This window comes from Bos taurus, chromosome 24 (genome assembly GCF_002263795.3).
Source record: "Bos taurus isolate L1 Dominette 01449 registration number 42190680 breed Hereford chromosome 24, ARS-UCD2.0, whole genome shotgun sequence".
In the NCBI taxonomy this organism is placed as follows: Eukaryota; Metazoa; Chordata; class Mammalia; order Artiodactyla; family Bovidae; genus Bos; species Bos taurus.
The window spans coordinates 23,864,101-23,888,766 of NC_037351.1; the positions used below are offsets into that span (position 1 = coordinate 23,864,101).

Here is a 24,666-nt window from a genome sequence, read left to right on the forward strand (position 1 = left end):
ATGGTGACTGACTTTTTAAAACAAAAATACTACTGTCTAATTAGGATAAAATTAAAAGGGAATGGTGTCAAACATTTCACAAATATAAGAAATTAGAAAACATTTAGAACTGTATCATTAACACTTATTAAAATTATTTTCACATAAATGAAAAAAGCTAAATTATTATTTAAAAGAAAGTAATAGCTTTTATCATATTCGGGAAAGAAGATGATATCAAAATTATTGAAATATATGACTAGAAAAATAAAAGCAAAATAAATACAAAGAAAAAACAGAAAGCCAATAACAAAATGGTTAAATAATGAAATACATATAATTCTGAAGATATACAGTGCTAAATGTTAGATCAATAAAAGAATAATCATATCAGATCAGATCAGATCAGTCGCTCAGTCCTGTCCGACTCTTGGCAACCCCCTGAATCGCAGCACGCCAGGCCTCCCTGTCCATCACCAACTCCCAGAGTTCACTGAGACTCACGTCCATGGAGTCAGTGATGCCATCCAGCCATCTCATCCTCTGTCGTCCCCTTCTCCTCCTGCCCCCAATCCCTCCCAGCATCAGAGTCTTTTCCAATGAGTCAACTCTTCGCATGAGGTGGCCAAAGAACTGGAGTTTCAGCTTTAACATCATTCCTTCCAAAGAAATCCCAGGGCTGATCTCCTTCAGAATGGACTGATTGGATCTCCTTGCAGTCCAAGGGACTCTCAAGAGTCTTCTCCAACACCACAGTACAAAAGCATCAATTCTTCGACCCTCAGCCTTCTTCACAGTCCAACTCTCACATCCATACATGACCACAGGAAAAACCATAGCCTTGACTAGACAGACCTTTGTTGGCAAAGTAATGTCTCTGCTTTTGAATATGCTATCTAGGTTGGTCATAACTTTCCTTCCAAGGAGTAAGTGTCTTTTAATTTCATGGCTGTAGTCACCATCTGTAGTGATTTTGGAGCCCAGTAAAATAAAGTTTGACACTGTTTCCACTGTTTCCCCATCTATTTCCTATGAAGTGATGGGACCAGATGCCATGATCTTCATTTTCTGAATGTTGAGCTTTAAGCCAACTTTTTCACTCTTCACTTTCACTTTCATCAAGAGGCTTTTGAGTTCCTCTTCACTTTGTGCCATAAGGGTGGTGTCATCTGCATATCTGAGGTTATTGATATTTCTCCTGGCAATCTTGATTCCAGCTTGTGTTTCTTCCAGTCCAGCGTTTCTCATGATGTACTCTGCATAGAAGTTAAATAAACAGGGTGAAAGTATACAGCCTTGATGAACTCCTTTTCCTATTTGGAACCAGTCTGTTGTTCCATGTCCATCTCTAACTGTTGCTTCCTGACCTGCATACAAATTTCTCAAGAGGCAGATCAGGTGGTCTGGTATTCCCATCTCTTTCAGAATTTTCCACAGTTTCTTGTGATCCACACAGTCAAAGGCTTTGGCATAGTCAAGAAAGCAGAAATAGATGTTTTTCTGGAACTCTCTTGCTTTTTCCATGATCCAGCGGATGTTGGCAATTTGATCTCTGGTTCCTCTGCCTTTTCTAAAACCAGCTTGAACATGAGGAAGTTCACAGTTCACATATTGCTGAAGCCTGGCTTGGAGAATTTTGAGCATTACTTTACTAGCGTGTGAGATGAGTGCAATTGTGCGGTAGTTTGAGCATTCTTTGGCATTGCCTTTCTTTGGGATTGGAATGCAAACTGACCTTTTCCAGTCCTGTGGCCACTGCTGAGTTTTCCAAATTTGCTGGCATATTGAGTGCAGCACTTTCACAGCATCATCTTTCAGGATTTGGAATAGCTCAACTGGAATTCTATCACCTCCACTAGCTTTGTTTATAGTGAAGCTTTCTAAGACCCACTTGACTTCACATTCCAGGATGTCTGGCTCTAGGTCAGTGATCACACCATCGTGATTATCTGGGTCGTGAAGATCTTTATGTATAGTTCTTCTGTGTATTCTTGCCCTCTCTTCTTAATATCTTCTGCTTCTGTTAGGTCCATACCATTTCTGTCTTTTATTGAGCCCATCTTTGCATGAAATGTTCCTTTGGTATCTCTGATTTTCTTGAAGAGATCCCTAGTCTTTCCCATTCTGTTGTTTTCCTCTATTTCTTTGCATTGATCGTTGAAGAAGGCTTTCTGATCTCTTCTTGCTATTCTTTGGAACTCTGCATTCAGATGTTTATATCTTTCCTTTTTTCCTTTGCTTTTTGCTTCTCTTCTTTTCACAGCTATTTGTAAGGCCTTCCCAGACAGCCATTTTGCTTTTTTGCATTTCTGTTCCATAGGGATGGTCTTGATCCCTGTTTCCTGTACAGTGTCACGAACCTCATTCCATAGTTCATCAGGCACTCTATCTATCAGATCTAGGCCCTTAAATCTATTTCTCACTTCCACTGTATAATCATAAGGGATTTGATATAGGTCATACCTGAATGGTCTAGTGGTTTTCCCTACTTTCTTCAATTTAAGTCTGAATTTGGCAATAAGGAGTTCATGGTCTGAGCCACAGTCAGCTCCTGGTCTTGTTTTTGCTGACTGTATAGAGCTTCTCCATCTTTGGCTGCAAAGAATATAATCAGTCTGATTTCAGTGTTGACCATCTGGTGATGTCCATGTATAGAGTCTTCTCTTGTGTTGTTGGATGAGGGTGTTTGTTATGACCAGTGCATTTTCTTGGCAAAACTCTATTAGTCTTTGCCCTGCTTCATTCCGTATTCCAAGGCCAAATTTGCCTGTTACTCCAGGTGTTTCTTGACTTCCTACTTTTGCATTCCAGTCTCCTATAATGAAAAGGACATCTTTTTTGGGTGTTAGTTCTAAAAGGTCTTGTAGGTCTTCATCAACTGTTCAACTTCAGTTTCTTCAGCGTTACTGGTTGGGGCATAGACTTGGATTACTGTGATATTGAATGGTTTGCCTTGGAAACGAATAGAGATCATTCTGTCGTTTTTGAGATTGCATCCAAGTACTGCATTTCAGACTCTTTAGTTGACCATGATGGCCACTTCGTTTCTTCTGAGGAATTCCTGCCCGCAGTGGTAGATATAATGGTCATCTGAGTTAAATTCACCCATTCCAGTCCATTTCAGTTCGCTGATTCCTAGAATGTCGACATTCACTCTTGCCATCTCTTGTTTGACCACTTCCAATTTGCCTTGATTCATGGACCTGACATTCCAGGTGTCTATGCAATATTGCTCTTTACAGCATCAGACCTTACTTCTATCACCAGTCACATCCACAGCTGGGTATTGTTTTTGCTTTGGCTCCATCCCTTCATTCTTTCTGGAGTTATTTCTTCACTGATCTCCAGTAGCATATTGGGCACGTACTGACCTGGGGAGTTTCTCTTTGAGTATCCTATCATTTTGCCTTTTCATACTGTTCATGGGGTTCTCAAGGCAAGAATACTGAAGTGGTTTGCCATTCCCTTCTCCAAAAGAATAATAATAAAGGAAATAATGGAATACCAATGGCAAGATCAGTGAAGAACACAGAGAAAATATATGAGTAAATCCAATTAGAAATGCAGATGGTATCTAAAAATGGAGCAGTGATTAATAATAAGGAAGATATACAGAACAAATGCCTTAGAGTATTATTGAAACCTTGATGTACTGGATAAATTAACAGAAAAAAATGGACTGATGAATAGATAGCCAAATATACATATAGCCATTAAAGGAAAGATATTGACTTAATAAATAAAAATCCTTTCTTGCAAAACACACACATGCATGCATACGTACATACTAGGGCAATAAAACTTTACATGCAATTTCAAACTTCCACAAAATCATAGAGAACAGAAATAAAAGAAACTACAACAGATACAAGATGCTAGCATAAATTGTAAAGCAAATTAGATGAATACAGTACAAATATGCAAAATTACAGGCCAAAATCATGAGCATATATGCAAAGTATCCTCAGTGAATCCGACACCAAAACCCACCAAGAAGTTTATTTTAAAAAAGATGGAAAGATCCCCAAGCTAGCCAACTGAAGTTTATTCCAAGAGTTCAGGGTTAGGGTAACCTTAGAGACTTAATGATATAATGAGGAAATCTTTTATATAGTTTCTCTAAAATTGTCCTAGTCTGTTAATCGACATTTAATTTAATTTATAATTTGTTTCTATTTTACTTAAAAGAAATTTCCATATGTACCATTTCAGATATTTTTATATGGAACAAAAGTTTTTTATCCATTTATTCAAATTCCCATTTCTATTGTTTGAGAACGTTTTGTCATTTCTTCCTATAGGCCGTGCTATACTCATGGTAGGTCTGTCACTAGATCTGTGCATCTTTGTTTGTCTTAATTTTGCTGTGTGAGATCATTCTGATTTCACTATAAGATTTATTTTTGTGGATAAACATTATTTCTTATATTAATATTGATTTTTATGAGTTATTATTTTTATAATTTCAAGTGATTTTTGTAGTTTAATCCCTTTGATGGTGAATGAAGGAATACTAAAATAATTTAAGGACTTCCCAGGCTGCCCAAGAGTTTAGACTCTGCACTTCCACTGCAGGGAGCATGGGTTCCATCTGTGATAGGGGAACTAGGATCCTGCATGCCACATGGCATGGTCAAAACATAAAAATAAAAAACAAGTAATTTCTGAAACTAAAATATTTAATCAGTTCAGTTCAGTTGTTCAGTCACATCCGACTCTTTGCGACCCCATGGACTGCAGCATGCTAAGCCTCCCTGTCCATCACCAACTCCCAGAGTTTACTCAAACTCATGTCCTTTGAGTTGGTGATGCCATCCAACTATCTCATCCTCTATGGTCCCCTTCTCCTCCTTCCTTCAATCTTTCCTAGCATCAGGGTCTTTTCAAGTGAGTCAGTTCTTCACATCAGGTGGCCAAGTATTGGAGTTTCAGCTTCAACATCAACCCTTCCAATGAACATTAAGGATTTCCTTTAAGGATGGACTGGTTGGATCTCCTTGCAGTCCAAGGGACTATCAAGAGTCTTCTCCAACACCACAGTTCAAAAGCATCAATTCTTTGGCACTCAGCTTTCTTTATAGTCCAACTCTCACTTCCATACATGGCTACTGGAAAAACCATAGCCTTGACTATACGGACCTTTGTTGGCAAAGTAATGCCTCTGCTTTTTTATATTCATATTTCATATCTACTATCAAACAAAGATGTCCTTCTGGAGCTTTTGTTTTAAATTTAGATTTTCTTTTTGTCCTTTCACCGTATGTCTAGAACATGAGGCCTATTTGAGAGATATAATAGAACTACGATGGCACTTTGAAGATAAAACTCGTCAACGAAAACATCTGGAAGAGCAAAAGGAGAAATTAGCAGAAACTAATTCAAAGCTTAAAGCAGACATAGACTATATGATTAAACAGCACCCTCTACTGCTTGCAAAGCGAGACCACGAACTTATATCTCTGAGGGAATATTACCAGAAAAAATTTGAGGTAAGTGAATAAAGAAATGGCTGTACATTTTACAGATTGTTTCTTAATTATAAGATTTTAGCTCTAAGAAGTTAACATACGTTGAAAGGTTCCATTCTCATTGAAAATTGGCCTACTATTTATCTTTTAAAGAAATTATCAATCAATACAGTTGATTGATATTCATTTAAAGTGTGTCTTCTTACCTTACGTTTAAACTTAAAAATATTAATTGTATTTAGTCTGTCTACTAATATGATTTTGGAGGTATTAAACAATGTGGTATTCAGTTCAGTTCAGTTCAGTCGCTCAGTCATGTCCGACTCCTTGCGAGCCCATGAATTTGAAGCTATAAATTGAACTGAGAAAGAATGGAAGTATACTATATCAGTAAACTTCATTCCTGATGAAAACATAAAACCTACATGTAAAGTCTTTTTAATGATTAACATTTAATCTCCTCTTGTGGGATCATATCATAGAAAAATAAATTATTTCTCATGGCTACTAAATGGACAAATTTAATTTTGTATCATGTTTGTTCTTGATCATTTAAAGTTAGTAAATTAAGTCATTAAATGTCTCCTATACTTGTTCCATTTTCCTTCATCATTCTCCAAAAGATAACCTCATCATGAACTTCTGTTTCCAGTCAAAATTTGAACAATTTTATACACACATATACATCTTATATACACTACATACTGTTTATCAAACATTCTGTAACTTTCTGTAATGTTTTTTGTTTGCTGTGAGCTTAGTTGTTCAGTCATGTATGACTCTCTGTGACCCCGGGGACTGTAGTCTGCCAGGCTCCTCCTACTGGCAGGGTATGGCCTTCCAGGCTCCTCTGTCCAAGGGAATTCTCTTGGTGTGAATACTGGAGTAGTTGCCATGCCCTTCTACAGGGAACCTTCCCAACCCAGGGATCGAACCCAGGTCTCCCATGTTGCAGGCGGATTCTTTACCATCTGAGCCACCAGAGAAGCCCAAGAATACTGGAGTGGGTAACCTATCCTTTCTCCAGAGGATCTTCCCGACCCAGGAATCAAGCCAGTGTCTCCTACATTGCAGGTGGATTCTTTACCAGCTGAGCTATTTATTTTTTAATCTGCCGTTATTCTGGAGCTCCAGCTACTATCGATATACACAGATTTAGTCCATTCATTTTACTTTCCAATTCCACCAAATAGATATCTCTGGTCTTGTGTGTTATTTCCCATATTTAGCTACAGTGCTGATTTGACTATAAACAATAAGGAGCCCTGATCATGTTCCTTTTTGTGCATGTGAATTTTTCTTGGCTACATGTCTAGTGGAGTATTTACTGAGTCCTGGGTTATATACACTTTCAACTTCATTAGTTAAAATCACACTGCTCTCCAGAGTGTCTTTGACAGTTTATATTCTTAAAGTAGTAGCAGTGCTGGAGATGTCCCATTTATCTACTGTGAACAAAGGTTCTAGCAGTATCCTTTTTTTAATCATAATAGACCCCTTATTTAATACTGGACAGGGAAGCCTGACATGCTGCAGTCCATGGGGTCACAAAAAGTTGGAAACAACTAAGTGACTGAACAAAAAACAACAAGTAGCCCCCGTTAGTTGGATGGCAGTGTGTCAGGGTAAAGGTCATTTCTCAATTTGCCTTTACTCATGATATTTCTAATGCGATGCACGTAGTGGTAATACAGGGTTTTTCTGGGAAAGCTTTTTGAAATGGACTGACTCAGTCAGAAGCCACACCCTTTTGTATTCAGCCATTTTGTAAACTTACAGCAACCCCGATATGACAGCTGCAGTTCTGACGTACATTTTATAGCACAGGGCAACCTTGAGAATGGAGGCCAGTATCCACGATGGCTGAATAGAAAGGCAGAAGAAGCCGTGTATCCATTTCTAGGAGAAAAAAAGAAACTGAAGGCTTGTTCATTTGACTTATTTCTCCTACAACAAACCCAATCCTAACTGTTACACCTTACATTTTTGTCAAGGTTTTGTTGTGACACTTTAAATTTTGTCAATAGGTGTGTGAATTGGTATCCCTAAAGTAATTTTAGTGTGTTTCTCCCTGATAGTGGACATAGATATGCCTAGGGAGGGAAAGCACAGTTGTTGAAGATCACACTTGTGAATGGGTTCAGTTCAGTTCACTCAAGAGTCATGTCCAACTCTTTGCGACCCCATGGACTGCCGCACGCCAGGCTTCCCTGTCTATCATGAACTCCCGGAGCTCACTCAAACTCATGTCCATTGAGTCAATGATGCCATCAACCATCTCATCCTCTGTTGTCCCCTTCTCCTCCTGCCTTCAAACTTTTCCAGGATCAGGGTCTTTTCCAATGAGTCAGTTCTTCGCATCAGGTGGCCAAAGTATTGGAGTTTTAGCTTCAGCATCAGTCCTTCCAATAAATATTCAGGACTGATTTCCTTGAGGACTGACTGCTTGGATCTCCTTGCAGTCCAAGGGACTCTCAAGAGTCTCCTCCAACACCACGGTTCAAAAGCATCAATTCTTCAGTGCTCAGATTTCTTTATGGTCCAACACTCACACATCCATACACGGCTACTGGAAAAACCATAGCTTTGACTAGATGGACCTTTTGTTGGCAAAAGTAATGTCTCTGCTTTTTAATATGCTATCGGATGGTCATAGCTTTTCTTCCAAGGAGCAAGTGTGTTTTAATTTTATGGCTGCAGTCATCATCTGCAGTGATTTTGGACCCCAGGAAAATAAAGTTGGTCACTATTTCCATTGTTTCCCCATCTACTTGCCATGAAGTGATGGGACTGGATGCCATGATCTTAGTTTTTGAAAGTTGAGTTTTAAGCCAAATTTTTCACTCTCCCCTTTCACTTTCATCAAGAGGCTCTTTAGTTCCTCTTCACTTTCTGCAATAAGGGTAGTGTCATCTGCAAATCTGAGGTTATTGATATTTCTCCCGGCAATCTTGATTCCAGCTTGTGCTTCATCCAGCCCAGCATTTTGCTTGATGTACTCTGCATATAAGTTAAATAAGCAGGGTGACAGTATACAGCTTTGACATACTCCTTTCCCAATTTGGAACCAGTTCATTGTTCCATGTCCAGTTATAACTGTTGCTTCTTGACCTGCATACAGATTTCTCAGGAGGCAGGTAAGGTGATCTGGTATTCCAATTGCTTGAAGAATTTTCCACAGATTTTGTGATCTAGGCAGTCAAAGGCTTTGGCATTATCAATAAAGCAGAAGTAGATGGGTTGTTTTTTTTTTTTGGAATTCTCTTGATTTTCTTATGATCCAACGGATGTTGAGAATTTGATCTCTGGTTCCTCTGCTTTTTCTAAATCCAGCTTGAACATCTGGAAGTTCTCCGTTCACGTACTGTTGAAGCCAGGCTTGGAGAATTTGGGGCATTACTTTGCTAGTGTGTGAGATGAGTGTAATTGTGTGGTAGTTTGAACATTCTTTGGCATTGCCCTTCTTTGGGACTGGAATGAAAACTGACCTTTTCCAGTCTTGTGACCACTGATGATTTTTCCAAATTTGCTGGCAATATTGAGTGCAGCACTGTTGCAGCATCATCTTTTCAGATTTGAAATAGCTCAACTGGAATTTAATCACCTCCACTAGCTTTGTTCATAGTGATGCTTCCTAAGGCCCTCTTGACTTTGCCTTCCAGGATATCTGGCTCTAGGTGAGTGATCACACCTTCATGGTTTTCTGGGTCATGAAGATCTTTGTTGTATACTTCTTCTGTGTATTCTTGCCACCTCTTCTAAATATCATCTGCTTCTGTTAGGTCCGTCCATTTCTGTCCTTTATCGTGCTCATCTTTGCATGAAATGTCCCCTTGGTATCTCTAATTTTCTTGAAGAGTTCTCTAGTCTTTTCCATTCTATTGTTTTCCTCTATTTCTTTGCACTGACCACTGAGGAAGTCTTTCTTATCTTTCCTTGCTATTCTTTGGAATTTTGCATTCAAATGGGTATATCTTTCCTTTTCTCCTTTGCCCTTTGTGTCTCTTCTTTTCTCAGCTATTTGTAAGGCCTCCTCAGACAACCATTTTGCCTTTTTGCATTTCTTTTTCTTGCAGATGGTCTTGATCACTGCCTCCTATATAGTGTCACGAACCTCTGGCCATAGTTCTTCAGGCACTCTGTCTATCAGATTTAATCCCTTGAATCTATTTGTCAGTTTCACTGTATCATCCTAAGTGTTTTGATATATTCATACCTGAATGGTATAGTGGTTTTCCCTACTTTCTTCAATTTAAGTCTGAACTTTGCAATTAGAAGTTCATGATCTGAGCCACAGTCAGCTCCCAATCTTGTTTTTGTTGATTATAGAGCTTCTCCATCTTTGGCTGCAAAGAATATAATCAATCTAAATTCGGTATTGACCATCTGGTGAATGGGAGGAAAATTTAAAAATGTATTCTCACAGATCAAGAAAATAGTAACCTTTGTGTAGAGATTATCAGTGGTGCTCTGATGGTTGATATTTTCTGTAAACTTGACTGGGCCAGGATGCTCAGGTTTTGATCAGATATTATTCTAGGTGTTTTGTGAAGTTTTTTATCTTTTTGGATGAGATTAACATTTAAATCAATAATCTTTTAATAAAGTAGATAGGCAAGAAAAATAAATAAAAGGATCTAGACTGGAAAAGAAGTAAAATTATTTGCAGAAGACACATTCTTCTATATAGAAAATTGTAAAGAATTCACAAAACAAACTATAGAGTAAAAACAAGTTTAATGAAGTTGTAGATTCAATCTCAATACAAAACTCAGTTTTATTTTCATATACTAGTTGTGAAGAATACAAAAATGGAGTTAAGAAAACAGTTTTCTTTGATAAAATATGAATAAATTTAACCAATAAGCTGAAAGACTTGTTCACTAAAAACTATAATATTTTGCTGAAATCAATTAAATTAGACTTAAATGAACAGAAAAGTAACCCGTGTTCACAGATTTGACTTTATATTGTTTAGATGTCAGTAGTACCCATAGCTATCTTCAGATTAAATGGAGTTTCTGACAGAGTCTCAAAGAGCTTTTTGCAGAAATGGGAAAGCCTGTTCTAACATTCATTTAAAGTTGTAGGAGGTCGCAAATAGCCAAAACAGTCTTGAAAAGGAAGGACACCTTTGAGAACTCACAGCTTCTGATTTCAAGACTAACTACAAAGCTTTAAGAAGCAAAAATGAGTGTCATTTAATAAATACAGGAAAGTAGTTCAGTGGGGTAGTGATGAGATTCTAGAAATAAACCAATATATCTGTGGTTAGTTGATTTTGACAAGGGTGGAGAGACCATTTGTTGAAATGAGTAGTCTCTTCAATACATGGTAATGGGACATTGGATATCCACATGCATTCAAAGAGTAAAGTTGGACCTCTGCTTCCTAGCACATACAAAAATTAATTTAAAATGGATCATAACTTTACACATAACAACTAAAACTATAAAACTCTTAAAAGGAAAGTGAAGTCACTCAGTCGTGTCCAACTCTTTGCGACCCCTTAGACTGTAGCCTACCAGGCTCCTCCATCCATGGGATTTTTCCAGGCAATAGTACTGGAGTGGATTGCCATTTCCTTCTCCAGGGGATCTTCCCAACCCGGGGCTCAAACCCAGGTCTCCCGCATTGTAGACAGACGCTTTACCGTCTGAGCCACTTAAAAGGAAACTTGTGGATAAATCTTTATGACCTAGAATTTGAGAATGAATTTAGATATGACACTAAAAGCATAAGCAACATTAGAGAAACTGGACTTCATCAAAATTAAAACCTTTTGTACAGCTAGGTACGCTATCAAAAAGGTAAAAAAACAACCTAGAGAATGAGAGAAAATATTGCAAATTATATATAATTTTATTTTAATGTATGTACTAGTTATATATTAATTTTGTACTAATATATACTTATTATATAGTAATATTATATTAATATATACTAATTCTATATTAATATATCTTCCTACAGATTTGTAGTAAGTTTTAAAATCAGAAAGTGTGAGTTCTCTAAGGTGCCCTTCCTTTTCAAGACTGTTCTGGCTACCTGAGGACGCCCCTGCAATTTCATATGAATGTTAAAATAGGCTTTTCCATTTCTGCAAAGAGCTTTTTGAGACTTCATCAGAGGTTGCATTTCATCTGAAGATAGCTTTGGGTACTACCGACACCTTAAAAACATGTAGTACCCAGAATATATGAAGAACTTTTATAATTCAACAGCTAAAAAAGATAAACACCCCATTTTAAAATGGACAAAAGACTTAAGTAGATGTATCTCTGAAAGACAGAAATGAGCAGCAAACACATGAAATGACAGATGCTCAACATCATTAGCCATCAGGAAAATTCAAACCAAAACCACAATGATGTAACTACTCATGCCCATTAGGATGCGATTAAAAATAGAGTGCAAAATAACCAATTTGGGTGAGGATGTAGAGAAACTTGAACCATTGTACTTTGCTGAACGTAAAATGGTGCAGCCACTGTAGAAAACAGCTTGGTGTTTCCTAAAAAAGTAAAATAGAATTAACATATGCTTTAGCAACTCCAAGCCAAGATATATACCCCTAAAGAATTGAAAACTGATGTTAAAAAACAAAACCTTGTGCAGAAATGTGCTTACCAGCACTGTCTACAATAGACAAAAAGCAAAATCATTCCAGTGCCCATCAATTGATGTATGACTAAACAAAATGTGATATAACCATACCATGGAGTAGTAGTCAGTCATAAAAAAGAATGAAATACTGGTACAGATCACAACATGGATAAACTTCAAAACATTATGCTAAATAAATAAGCCAGACACAAAAGATTGCATATCGTATGATTTCGTTTACCTGAAATATCCAGAATAGGTAAATCCATAAAGACAGAAAGCAAATTAGATTGCTAGGGGTTCGGGGAAGTGTAAGATAGAGTTTTGTTTGTAATAAAGCTTTGCTTTTTCTGTTTTATTCTGCTGTCTTGACTGAGACCTTAGCTAGAGGCCTGCTGAAGTAACCCAGCTACTTAAATAATGCAAGGCCTCTTGTCAATGTGCTTGAGCCTCAGTACATTGCAAACCAACCTCAGTGGCTTAAGGTGACTTTCAGATTCTACAAGCAGCTTAGTCACATAACACAGTGGAGCCACAGAAATATTGTTAACATCAATGTAGAGAGTATCCATGTGGGACAGCTGAACCACTCCCACAATGAGCCAGCCAAGGAGCTTTCCATATGAATTTGCCTCATACGATATAAGCAAAACCCCCAAACCTGAGATCACCCCAGCAATACCTACAAGACAGATTGGATACAGGGAGTTATTTCTTGCTTTTCTTCCTTTCATGGTGTAAATTTCCTGAGCTCTGTGTTTGCTTATCTTATCATCTTGGTATAATCCTTGCTCTCTGCTTGACTGTATAGCCCTGCATTTCTGTGCCTAAAGGAAAATCTTGTAGTTTACTAAAATCTGTACTATTCTAAAAATTAATGTGAACATAAATAACACTATTGCATAGGAACCTGGAATGTTAGGTCCATGAATCAAAGTAAATTGGAAATGGTCAAACAGGAGATGGCAAGAGTGAACATCAACATTTTAGGAATCGGCGAACTAAAATAACTGGAATGGGTGAATTTAACTCAGATGACCATTATATCTACTCCTGTGGGCAAGAATCCCTTAGAAGAAATAGAATAGCCCTCATAGTCAACAGAAGAGTCCTAAATACTGTACTTGAGTGCAGTCTCAAAAATGACAGAATGATCTCTGTTCATTTCCAAGGCAAACCATTCAATATCACAGTAATCCAAGTCTATGCCCCAACCACTAATGCCAAAGAACCTGAATTTAAACTGTTCTATGATGACGCATAGGACTTTCTAGAACTAACACTAAAAAAGATGCCCTTGTCATCATAGTGAACTGGAATGCAAAAGTAGGAAGTCAAGAGATACCTGGAGTAACAGGCAAGTTTGGCCTTGGAGTACAAAATGAAGCAGGGCAAAGGCTGACAGAGTTTTGCCAAGAGAACACACTGGTCATAGCAAAGACCCTCTTCAACAACACAAGACATGAATCTACACGTAGACATCACCAGATGGTTAATACCAAAATCAGATTGATTATGTTCTTTGTAGTCAAAGATGGAGAAGCTATATACAGTCAGCAAAAACAAGACCAGGAGCTGACTGTGGCTCAGACCATGAACTCCTTATTGCCAAATTCAGACTTCAATTGAAGGAAGTAGGGTAAACCACTAGACCATTCAGGTATGAAATATATCAAATCACTTAGGATTATACAGTGAAAGTGACAAACAGATTCAAGGGATTAGATCTGACAGAGTGCCTTAAGAAATATGGCCAGAGTTTTGTGACATTGTATAGTAGGCAGTGATCAAAACCATCTGCAAGAAAAAGAAATGCAAAAAGGCAAAATGGTTGTCTGAGGAGGCCTTACAAAGAGAAAAGAAGAGAAAGCTAAAGGCAAAGGAGAAAAGGAAAGATACACCCATTTGAATGCAAAATTCCAAAGACTAGCAAGGAGAGATAAGAAAGACTTCCTCAGTGGTCAGTGCAAAGAAATAGAAGAAAACAATAGAATGGGAAAGACTTGAGAACTCTCCAAGAAAATTAGAGATACCAAGGGAACATTTCATGCAAAGATGAGCACGATAAAAGACAGAAATGGTATGGACCTAACAGAAGCAGATGATATTTAGAAGAGGTGGCAAGAATACACAGAAGTATACAACAAAGATCTTCATGACCCAGAAAACCATGAAGGTGTGATCACTCCCCTAGAGCCAGATATCCTGGAATGCAAAGTCAAGAGGGCCTTAGGAAGCATCACTATGAACAAAGCTAGTGGAGGTAATCGAATTCCAGTTGAGGTATTTAAAATCATTAAAAGATGATGCTGTTAAAGTGCCATATACAATATGCCAGCAAATTTGGAAAACTCATCAGTGGCTACAGGACTGGAATAGGTCAGTTTTCTCATTCAACCCAAAGAAAGGCAATGCCAAAGAATGTTCAAACTACCACACAATTACACTCATCTCACACGCTAGCAAAGTAATACTCAAAATTCTCCAAGCCTGGCTTCAACAGTACGTGAACAGAGAACTTCTAAATGTTCATGCTGGATTTAGAAAAGGCAGAGGTACCAGAGTCAAATTGCCAACATCCATTGGATCATAGAAAAACAGGAGAATTCCAGGAAAACATCTACTTCTGCTTTATTGACTACGCCAAAGCCTTTGACTGTCTAGATCACAACAAACTGTGGAAAATTCTTCAAGAGATGGGAATACCAGATCACATTACCTGCCTCCAGAGAAGTCCGTATGCAGGTCAAGAAGCAACCATTAAAACTGGATGTAGAACAACGAACTGGTTCCAAATTGGGAAAGGAATACATCCAGGCTTTATATTGTCACACTCTTTATTTAAGATATAAGCAGAATACATCATGCAAATTGCCAGACTGGATGAAGCACAAGCTGGAATCAAGATCGCCAGGAGAAATATCAATAACCTCAGGTATGCAGATGACACCACCCTTATGGCAGAAAGGAACAAGGAACTAAAGTGCCTCTTGATGAAAGTGAAAGAGGAAAGTGAAAAGCTGGCTTAAAACTCAACATTCAAAAAACTAATATCATGGCATCTGATCCCATCACTTCATGGCAAATAGATGGTGAAACAATGGAAACAGTGACCGACTTTATATTCTTGGACTCCAAAATCACTGCAGATGATGACTGCAGCTGTGAAATTAAAAGATGCTTGCTCCTTGAGAGAAAAGAAATGACTATCCTAGACAGCATATTAAAAACCAGAGATATTACTTTGCCTACAAAGGTCTATCTAGTCAAAGGTATGGTTTTTCCAGCAGTCATGTATGGATGTGAGAACTGGAGTATAAAAAAAGCTGAGCACCAAATAATTGATGCTTTTGAACTGTGGTGTTGGAGGAGACTCTTGAGAGTCCCTTGGACTGCAAGTATATCCAAGCAGTCCATCCTAAAGGAAATCAGTCCTGAATATTCTTTGGATGGAGTGATGCTAAAGATGAAGCTCCAACACTTTGGCCACCTGATGCGAAGAACGTACTCATTGGAAAAGACCCTGATGCTGGGAAAGATTGAGAGCAGGAGGAGAAGGGGATGACAGAGGATGAGATGGTTGGATGGCATTACTGACTCAATGGACATGAGTTTGAGTAAACTCTGGGAGTTTGTGATGAATAGGGAAGCCTGGCATGCTGCAGTCCATGGGGTAGCAAAGAGTCAGACATGATTGAATGACTGAACTGAACTGAAGGACAATTTTGCCTCCCTGTTGGCTCAGATGATAAAGAATTTGACTGCAATGTGGGAGAATTTGATCTCTAGGTCAGGATCATCCTCTGGAGAAGGGCATGGCAACCCACTCCAGCATTCTTGAGAATCCCACGGACAGAGTAGCCCTGTGGGCTATAGTCCATGGGGCCGCAAAGAGGCAGACACATTTGAGCAACTCTCACTCACTCACTCAACTCAAGTACAGTTTTATTTCCTTCTGTTCATAATCTGTATACATTTTGCTGTATTGCTTTTAATAAGGCTTGGTCCTTTCTTGGCCAAGATCTCCAGTGACTGAAGTGAAGTATTAATTGCTCAGTTGTGTATGACTCTTTGGGACCCCATGCCCTCCAGAATCCTATGTCTGTGGAATTCTCCAGGCAAGAATATTGGAGTGGGTAGCCATTTCCTTCTGCAGGGAATCTTCCTGACAGGGATTGAACCCAGGTCTCCTGCATTGCTGACTGTAAGTGGTAATATTTTGCATCATTGTCACAGTCCCGGTTTCAAAGGGGAAGCATTAAAACAATCTTTTTTATATTCAGGAAGATGTTACATCTTACTCAAGATGTTGCTAGATTTGATTTGCTAATTATTTGCTTAGGGGATTAAGTCTAAGTTCATGAATAAGAAAATAGTATAATTGTTTAATACTGTCCTTGTCAGGTTTTGTTTTTAAGGGTTTGCTAGGAGAAGGCAATGGCACCCCACTCCAGTACTCTTGCCTGGAAAATCCCATGGATGGAGGAGCCTGGCAGGCTGCAGTCCATGGGGTCGCTGAGGGTCAGACATGACTGAGCGACTTCACTTTCACTTTTCACTTTCATGCAATGGAGAAGGAAATGGCAACCCACTCCAGTGTTATTGCCTGGAGAATCCCAGGGACGGGGGAGCCTGGTGGGCTTCCGTCTATGGGGTTGCACAGAGTCGGACACGACTGAAGCGACGCAGCAGCAGCAGCAGCATATTTAAAGGTAACTTGGGAGTATTTCTTCTTTCTCTACTATCTGGAAGAGTTTGCAAAAGGCTAAGATTATTGATGGCATCTAGCTAAAGTTTTCCAGTTTTGTTTTTTGTTTGTTTTGGAAAGGTTTTTAATTACAAATTAAATTTCCTCAATAAGACTCTTTAGATATTCTATTTATTCCTGTGTCCATTTTGGTTATTTCTAGTTTTATAAGATTATGTCCATTTCATCAAAATTTTGTACTTTTTTGGAACAGAGACTTTCTTAGTATTCTTTTGTTTCCTATGCTGTACTGTGCTTAATTCTTCACTTCTGTCTGACTCTGTGCAACCCCATGGACTGTAGCCCACCAGGCCCCTTTGTCCATGGGGAGTCTCCAGTTGCAAATGCCAGAGTGGGTTGCCATGCCCTCCTCCAGGGGATCTTCCTAACTCAGGGATCAAACCCAGGTCTCCTGCATTGCAGGCAGAGTCTTAACCATCTGAGCCACCAGGGAAGCCCAAGAATACTGCAGTGGGTAGCCTATCCTTCTCCAGGAGTACTTCCCAACGCAGGAATCAAACCGGAGTCTCCTGCATTGCAGGCGGATTCTTTATCAGCTGAGTTACCAGGGAAGCCTATTTTGTTTCCTATAAGTCTATAGAATATGTTGTTTAGTTGCTCAGTCGTGTCTGACTGTTTTGTAACCCCATGGACTTCAGCCTGCCGGGCTTCTATGTCCATGGGATTTTGCAGGCAAGAATACTGGAGTGGGATGCCATTTCCTACTCCAGGGAATCTTTCTGATCCAGGGATAGAACCCATGTCTCCTGCAAGTCTCCTGCATTGCAGGCAGATTCTTTATTGCTTAGCCACTGGGGATATGTAGTGGTCTCCTTTTTCATTCCTGGTATTTATTTGTGCCTTCTCTTTTTTTCCTCTTGAACATGATACATTTCATCCATCACCGTACAGTTACACATTTCACCCATTTTGCCCTCCTTTTCTCTGTTGTCTGTACCTGCTTGTTTGTTTTGGTTTGGTTTGTTCACTTATTTGGATGTTTTTGTTTGTTTTTTATATTCTGCATATAAGCTAAATCATATGATATTTGTCTTTTCTCCATGTGACTTATTTCTCTTAGGATAATACCCTCAAGGTCTTCCATGTTGTCACAAATGGCAAGATTTCTTTCTTTTTTTGTGATTGAGTAGTATGCTTTCAAACCAGTCAATCCTAAAGGAAATCAACCCTGAATATTCTTTGGAAGGACTGGTAATGAAGCTGAAGTTCCAGTACTTTGGCCACCTAATGCAAGGAACCAACTCATTAGAACAGGTCCTGATGTTGGGAAAGATTGAGGGCAAGAGGAAAAGGGGGTGATAGAGGATGAGATGGTTAGATGGCATCACTAACTCAGTGGACATGAGTTTGAGCAAACTCAGGGAGATAGTCGCTTCAGGACAGGGAAGCCTGGCGTGCTGCAGTTCATGTTGCAAAGAGTCAGATATGACTTAGTGACTGAACAACAGCAACAAGTATTCATTCTATATACCACATCTCTTTATGCATTCATTCCTTGATGGAATCTTCAATTGTGTGGCTATTATAAATAGTGGTGCAGTGAACACAAGGGTGCGTATATCTTTTCAAATTAGTGTTTTCACATAACTTGGGTTAATACCCCAAAGTGGACTAGCTGGTCATATCCTAGTCCTCTTAATTTTTTGAGGTGTCTCCCTACTGTTTTCCATAGTGGCTGCACTAATTTACATTCCCACTAACAGTGCTCAGGGTTCTCTTTTCTCCACATTCTCTCAACACCTGTTATTTCATCTTTTATTTTTTTGTATATGTAATAACCATCATCATGGTCATTAGGTAAAATCTCATGGTGTTAATTTTTTCATTTCCATAATACTTAGTAATGTTGAACACTTTTTCATGTATGTGCCTATTGGTCATCTGTATATCTTCTTCAGAAAAATGTGTACTGCTGTCCACCTGAAACTAATGCAACATTATAAATCAATTATACCCTAATAAGAATTTAAAAAAGAATGTAACAAGACGACAGCACCCCCCAAAGAAGTCTATTCAGCCCTTCGGACCATTTTTAAAAATTATGGTTGATTTACAATGTTGTATTAATTTCTGCTGTACATCAAAATGATTCAGTTAACATGTACATACATATATATTATTTTTTTATTCTTTTCCATTATAGCTTATCACAGAATATTGAATATAGTTCCTTGTGCTATACAGTAGGACTTGTTGTTTATCCCCTTTGCCCATTTTTATTTGAGTATTTGGTTGTATTGCTGTTGACATGTATGAGTTCTTTATATATTTGGATATTAACCTCATATTGAATATATGATTTGCAAATACCTTCTCCTATTGGGTAGGTTGTCTTTTTGTTTTGTTGATGGTTTCCTTTGCTGTACAGATTATGTAATTATGTATCAGATCAGATCAGTCACTCAGTCATGTCCAACTCTTTGCGACCCCATGAATAGCAGCACGCCAGGCCTCCCTGTCCATCACCAACCCCCAGAGTTCACTCAGACTCACATCCATCGAGGCAGTGATGCCATCCAGCCATCTCATCCTCTGTCATCCCCTTCTCCTCCTGCCCCCAATCCCTCCCAGCATCAGAGTCTTTTCCAATGAGTCAACTCTTCGCATGAGGTGGCCAAGTACTGGAGTTTCAGCTTTAGCATCATTCCTTCCAAAGAAATCCCAGGGCTGATCTCCTTCAGAATGGACTGCTTGGATCTCCTTGCAGTCCAAAGGACTCTCAAGAGCCTTCTCCAACACCACAGTTCAAAAGCATCAATTCTTCTGTGCTCAGCCTTCTTCACAGTCCAACTCTCACATCCATACATGTCCACAGGAAAAACATAGCCTTGACTAGACGAACCTTTGTTGGCAAAGTAATGTCTCTGCTTTTCAATATGCTATCTAGGTTGGTTATAACTTTCCTTCCAAGGAGTAAACATCTTTTAATTTCATGGCTGTAGTCACCATCTGTAGTGATTTTGGAGCCCAGAAAAATACAGTCTGACACTGTTTCCACTGTTTCCCATCTATTTCCCATGAAGTGGTGGGACTAGATGCCATGATCTTCATTTTCTGAATGCTGAGCTTTAAGCCAACTTTTTCACTCTCCACTTTCACTTTCATCAAGAGGCTTTTGAGTTCCTCTTCACTTTCTGCCATAAGGGTGGTGTCATCTGCATATCTGAGGTTATTGATATTTCTCCCGGAAATCTTGATTCCAGCTTGTGTTTCTTCCAGTCCAGCGTTTCTCATGATGTACTCTGCATAGAAGTTAAATAAGCAGGGTGACAATATACAGCCTTGATGTACTCCTTTTCCTATTTGGAACCAGTCTGTTGTTCCATGTCCAGTTCTAACTGTTGCTTCCTGACCTGCATACAAATTTCTCAAGAGGCAGGTCAGGTGGTCTGGTATTCCCATCTCTTTCAGAATTTTCCACAGTTTCTTGTGATCCACACAGTCAAAGGCTTTGGCATAGTCAAGAAAGCAGAAATAGATGTTTTTCTGGAACTCTCTTGCTTTTTCCATAATCCAGCGGATGTTGGCAATTTGATCTCTGGTTCCTCTGCCTTTTCTAAAACCAGCTTGAACCTCAGGAAGTTCATGGTTCACATATTGCTGAAGCCTGGCTTGGAGAATTTTGAGCATTACTTTACTAGCATGTGAGATGAGTGCAATTGTGTGGTAGTTTGAGCATTCTTTGGCACTGCCTTTCTTTGGGATTGGAATGAAAGCTGACCTTTTCCAGTCCTGTGGCCACTGCTGAGTTTTCCAAATTTGCTGGCATATTGAGTGCAGCACTTTCACAGCATCATCTTTCAGGATTTGGAATAGCTCAACTGGAATTCTATCACCTCCACTAGCTTTGTTGGTAGTGATGCTTTCTAAGGCCCACTTGACTTCACATTCCAGGATGTCTGGCTCTAGGTCAGTGATCACACCATCGTGATTATCTGGGTCATGAAGATCTTTTTTGTACAGTTCTTCTGTGTATTCTTGCCACCTCTTCTTAATGTCTTCTGCTTCTGTTAGGTCCATACCATTTCTGTCTTTTATTGAGCCCATCTTTGCATGAAATGTTCCTTTGGTATCTCTGATTTTCTTGAAGAGATCCCTAGTCTTTCCCATTCTGTTGTTTTCCTCTATTTCTTTGCATTGATCGTTGAAGAAGGCTTTCTTATCTCTTCTTGCTATTCTTTGGAACTCTGCATTCAGATGTTTATATCTTTCCTTTTCTCCCTTGCTTTTCTCTTCCCTTCTTTTCACAGCTATTTGTAAAGCCTCCCCAGACAGCCATTATGTATACATGAACTTTAAACATGTCCACAGATGAATTACAGTTGAATACAAAGGTAAATTTTTTTTAATTTTATTTTATTTTTAAACTTTAAAATATTGTATTAGTTTTGCCAAATATCAAAATGAATTTGCCACAGGTATACCCACGTTCCCCATTTTTAAATCCATACTTTCCTATATACCAGAAACAAATCTGAAAAAAAAAAGTTTACTTAAAAATAGCATTCACTAGAGCATAAAATATAAAATATCTAGAATAAATGTAACAAATGACATGCACAGCCTCTATTAAGAAAACTATGAATATTTCTGAGAGAATTTGAGAAGTGCTATATTGATAAATGATGTTAATACCTTAAAAGGCTAAATTTTGTAAAATTCTCTCCAAAATGTTCTGTAAATTGAATGCAGTCACAAAATCTCAACAGGTCTCTTTGTGGAGCTTGACAAGCTAATTCTTCTTTTTTTTATTATTATTTTTTTTTAATGTTAAATTATTTAACTTTACAATATTGTATTGGTTTTGCCATATATCAAAATGAATCCGCCACAGGTATACCTGTGTTCCTCATCCTGAACCTTCCTCCCTCCTCCCTCCCCATACCATCCCTCTGGGTTGTCCCAGTGCACCAGCCCCAAGCATCCAGTATCGTGCATCGAACCTGGACTGGTGATTCATTTCATATATGATATTATACTTATTTAAATGCCATTCTCCCAATTCATCCCACCCTCTCCCTTTCCCACAGAGTCCAAAAGACTGTTCTATACATCAGTGTCTCTTTTGCTGTCTTGTATACAGGGTTATTGTTAGCATCTTTCTAAATTCCATATATATGCGTTAGTATACTGTATTGGTGTTTTTCTTTCTGGCTTACTTCACTCTGTATAATAGGCTCCAGTTTCATCCACCTCATTAGAACTGATTCAAATATATTCTTTTTAATGGCTGAGTAATACTCCATTGTGTATATGTACCACAGCTTTCTTATCCATTCATCTGCTGATGGACATCTAGGTTGCTTTCATGTCCTGGCTATTATAAACAGTGCTGCGATGAACATTGGGGTACATGTGTCTCTTTCAATTCTGGTTTCCTTAGTGTGTATGCCCAGCAGTGGGATTGCTAGATCATAAGGCAGTTCTATTTCCAGTCTTTTAAGGAATCTCCACACTGTTCTCCATAGTGGCTGTACTAGTTTGCATTCCCACCAATAGTGTAAGAGGGCTCCCTTTTCTCCACACCCTCTCCAGCATTTATTGGACAAGCTAATTCTAAAATGTATGTGATGTATGCATGCAGCAGAATATAATTCAGCCTTTAAAAAGAAGGAAAACTGCCATATTTGACAGCATGGATGAACCTGGAGAGCATTATTATGCTAAGTACTAAAGAGGTCACAGATGAATACTGCATGATTCCACTTGTATAAGACATCTGTAAAAGCTACCTTCATAGAAGCAGAGAGGGTGATTGGTAGGGACTTGAGGGGAGATGGAGAGCTGCTTTTCAGTGGGTGTGAAGATTTAGTCATGCAAGATGAGGAAGTGCTAGAGATCTGCTGCCATCATAATGCCTGCAGTTTACTGCATTGTACACTTTGTTGTTGGACTCTGTGCCACCATGGACTGTAGCCTACCAGGCTCCTCTGTATGGGATTTCCCAGGCAGGAATACTGGAGTGGGTTGCCATTTCCTTCTCCAGGGGATCTTGTACACTGAAAAATTTGTTAAAGGATAGACAATCATGTTAAATGTTCCTTTCACAATAAAACCAATACAATGAAATAAAACTGATATTAATGAAAATTGTTCCTTTATTTAGGCGCGTACTGCTTCGTGTTGATCCACCACTCGGCCCCTGGTGAAAGGACTGCTCACTACCTAGTACCTTCTTCTACTCCTCACCCTCTAGCTTTCCAACAGGACATTCTGAACGGTCGTTCCTTCCAACCACGACAGCTACAACCACCGTTTCCCTTTAGTTTGACAGAGAAGCGAGAGCTAGAGAGAGAAGGGAGGTTTATGATCTCTAATAATTAATGAAAACAATAAAAATGGAATATTTTGCATTGAAGATAATAATGGCTATTTATGAGTGAGAAGATTATAAGTGATTTTTTCATTTTTCATTTTTTCATTGGTGTTGTATGATTTTTTACAATAACGTATTTGACCAAAAAGAGCAAATAAGAAGTCCTAGTTTTTGTAGGCGAAAAGATAATGATTTTATTTTGGTCGTATTAAATGGGATAGTGAAGTTATCTTCTCTGGTAACTCTTGTACATCCCTAGTATTGATGCCTGTCAGGGTATATAAGAAATCTGAAACTCTGCTGTGCTAAACAATAGACTAAATAGGGAACAAAAATCAATATAAAGAATGTTTATAATCTACATCAGAACTACTCTAAAACCTTTCTCTGATCTTTCTGTGGTCTGATTATTTTAATTAGCCATTAAGTGCTTAGATTAGCATACATATTTTTATTTCTAGGTAATGGAAATATACAAACAAGTTCACGGAGAACTTCTAGAAGCCATAGACAATCTTGAAAAAGCCAAACTCAGAGTTAAACAAAACAGAATAGAAATGGAAAGGGATATTCGTGATGATGAAATAAGCATGGCTGCCTACAAGTAAGTATTTTCCGCAAATGTTTTTTATGGCATTTAAAATGAAAATATTAATTAAAAATGTGATATATATTCCTGTATAAGAAATTCAGATAAAGAGAAAGGAAATTATCCAAATTTCCACATCTGTCTTATTACCAAGTTAATATATAAATTAAAATACATGTCTTTTACATATGTTAAACTACGTGTGTATGAATTCCTAAAGCAGTATTTTTCTCTGTCATTTTAAAGCTCTTCATACATATTGCCAAATTGCCTATGGATATGCTATAATAATATATATCCCTGCTAACAATGTAAAAGAGTTACTATTTGAAAAGTATTCCAGAATGGGATAGTATAAGAATAAATTATATAGCCTTGTGTTAATTATAAACATAGCATCTCATTAATTAACTCATATTTATTTGCTTTCTAATAGCCTGGAATATTTTAAATGAACATAGATTAATTATATTTTGTGTATTATTGACTTTTTATTACATTTCTAATGTATTTGAATTTTACGACATCCATCTAGTTCTTAGTTTGGTTTAAAATTATTTATGTTTCTGTGTGATATAAAAGTCTTTATTTATTCAAACTTACAAATCATTTAGTATAGAAAAAGTCACATTCATTATGGAGCTAGAGTCAAATAAATGTTAGTAAAATAAAGAACAAATATTTATACATTATCCTGTGATCTGGATAACATGCATTTATTAAGATGTTTATATTTTCTCATATCTGATGTCTGTTTCAATATATGCTTACTTGTGTATCTTTTGCTATTTTGTTCATTGTTTTGGGATTGTTTTCATAGATTTTTTTGTCCCTTTATTCTTACCTTGTTCTCTTATAATTGATGACTATCTTTAGTGTTATGTTTGGATTTCTTTTTGCTTTTTTATGTTTCTAACCATCATAAATTTTGGTTTGTGGT

The 24,666-nt window shown here is 38.0% G+C and overlaps 1 protein-coding gene across 1 annotated transcript in view; it reads left to right on the top strand.

Annotated features, from left to right (window-relative positions):
- Positions 1-24,666, top strand: part of CCDC178 (coiled-coil domain containing 178) — a 410,587-nt gene that overhangs the window by 78,480 nt on the left and 307,441 nt on the right. The window contains exons 8-9 of the mRNA XM_024984506.2: positions 5,248-5,468; positions 23,599-23,741. Of these exons, the coding sequence (XP_024840274.1) occupies positions 5,248-5,468; positions 23,599-23,741 (364 nt within the window). The remainder of the gene's footprint in view (positions 1-5,247; positions 5,469-23,598; positions 23,742-24,666) is intronic.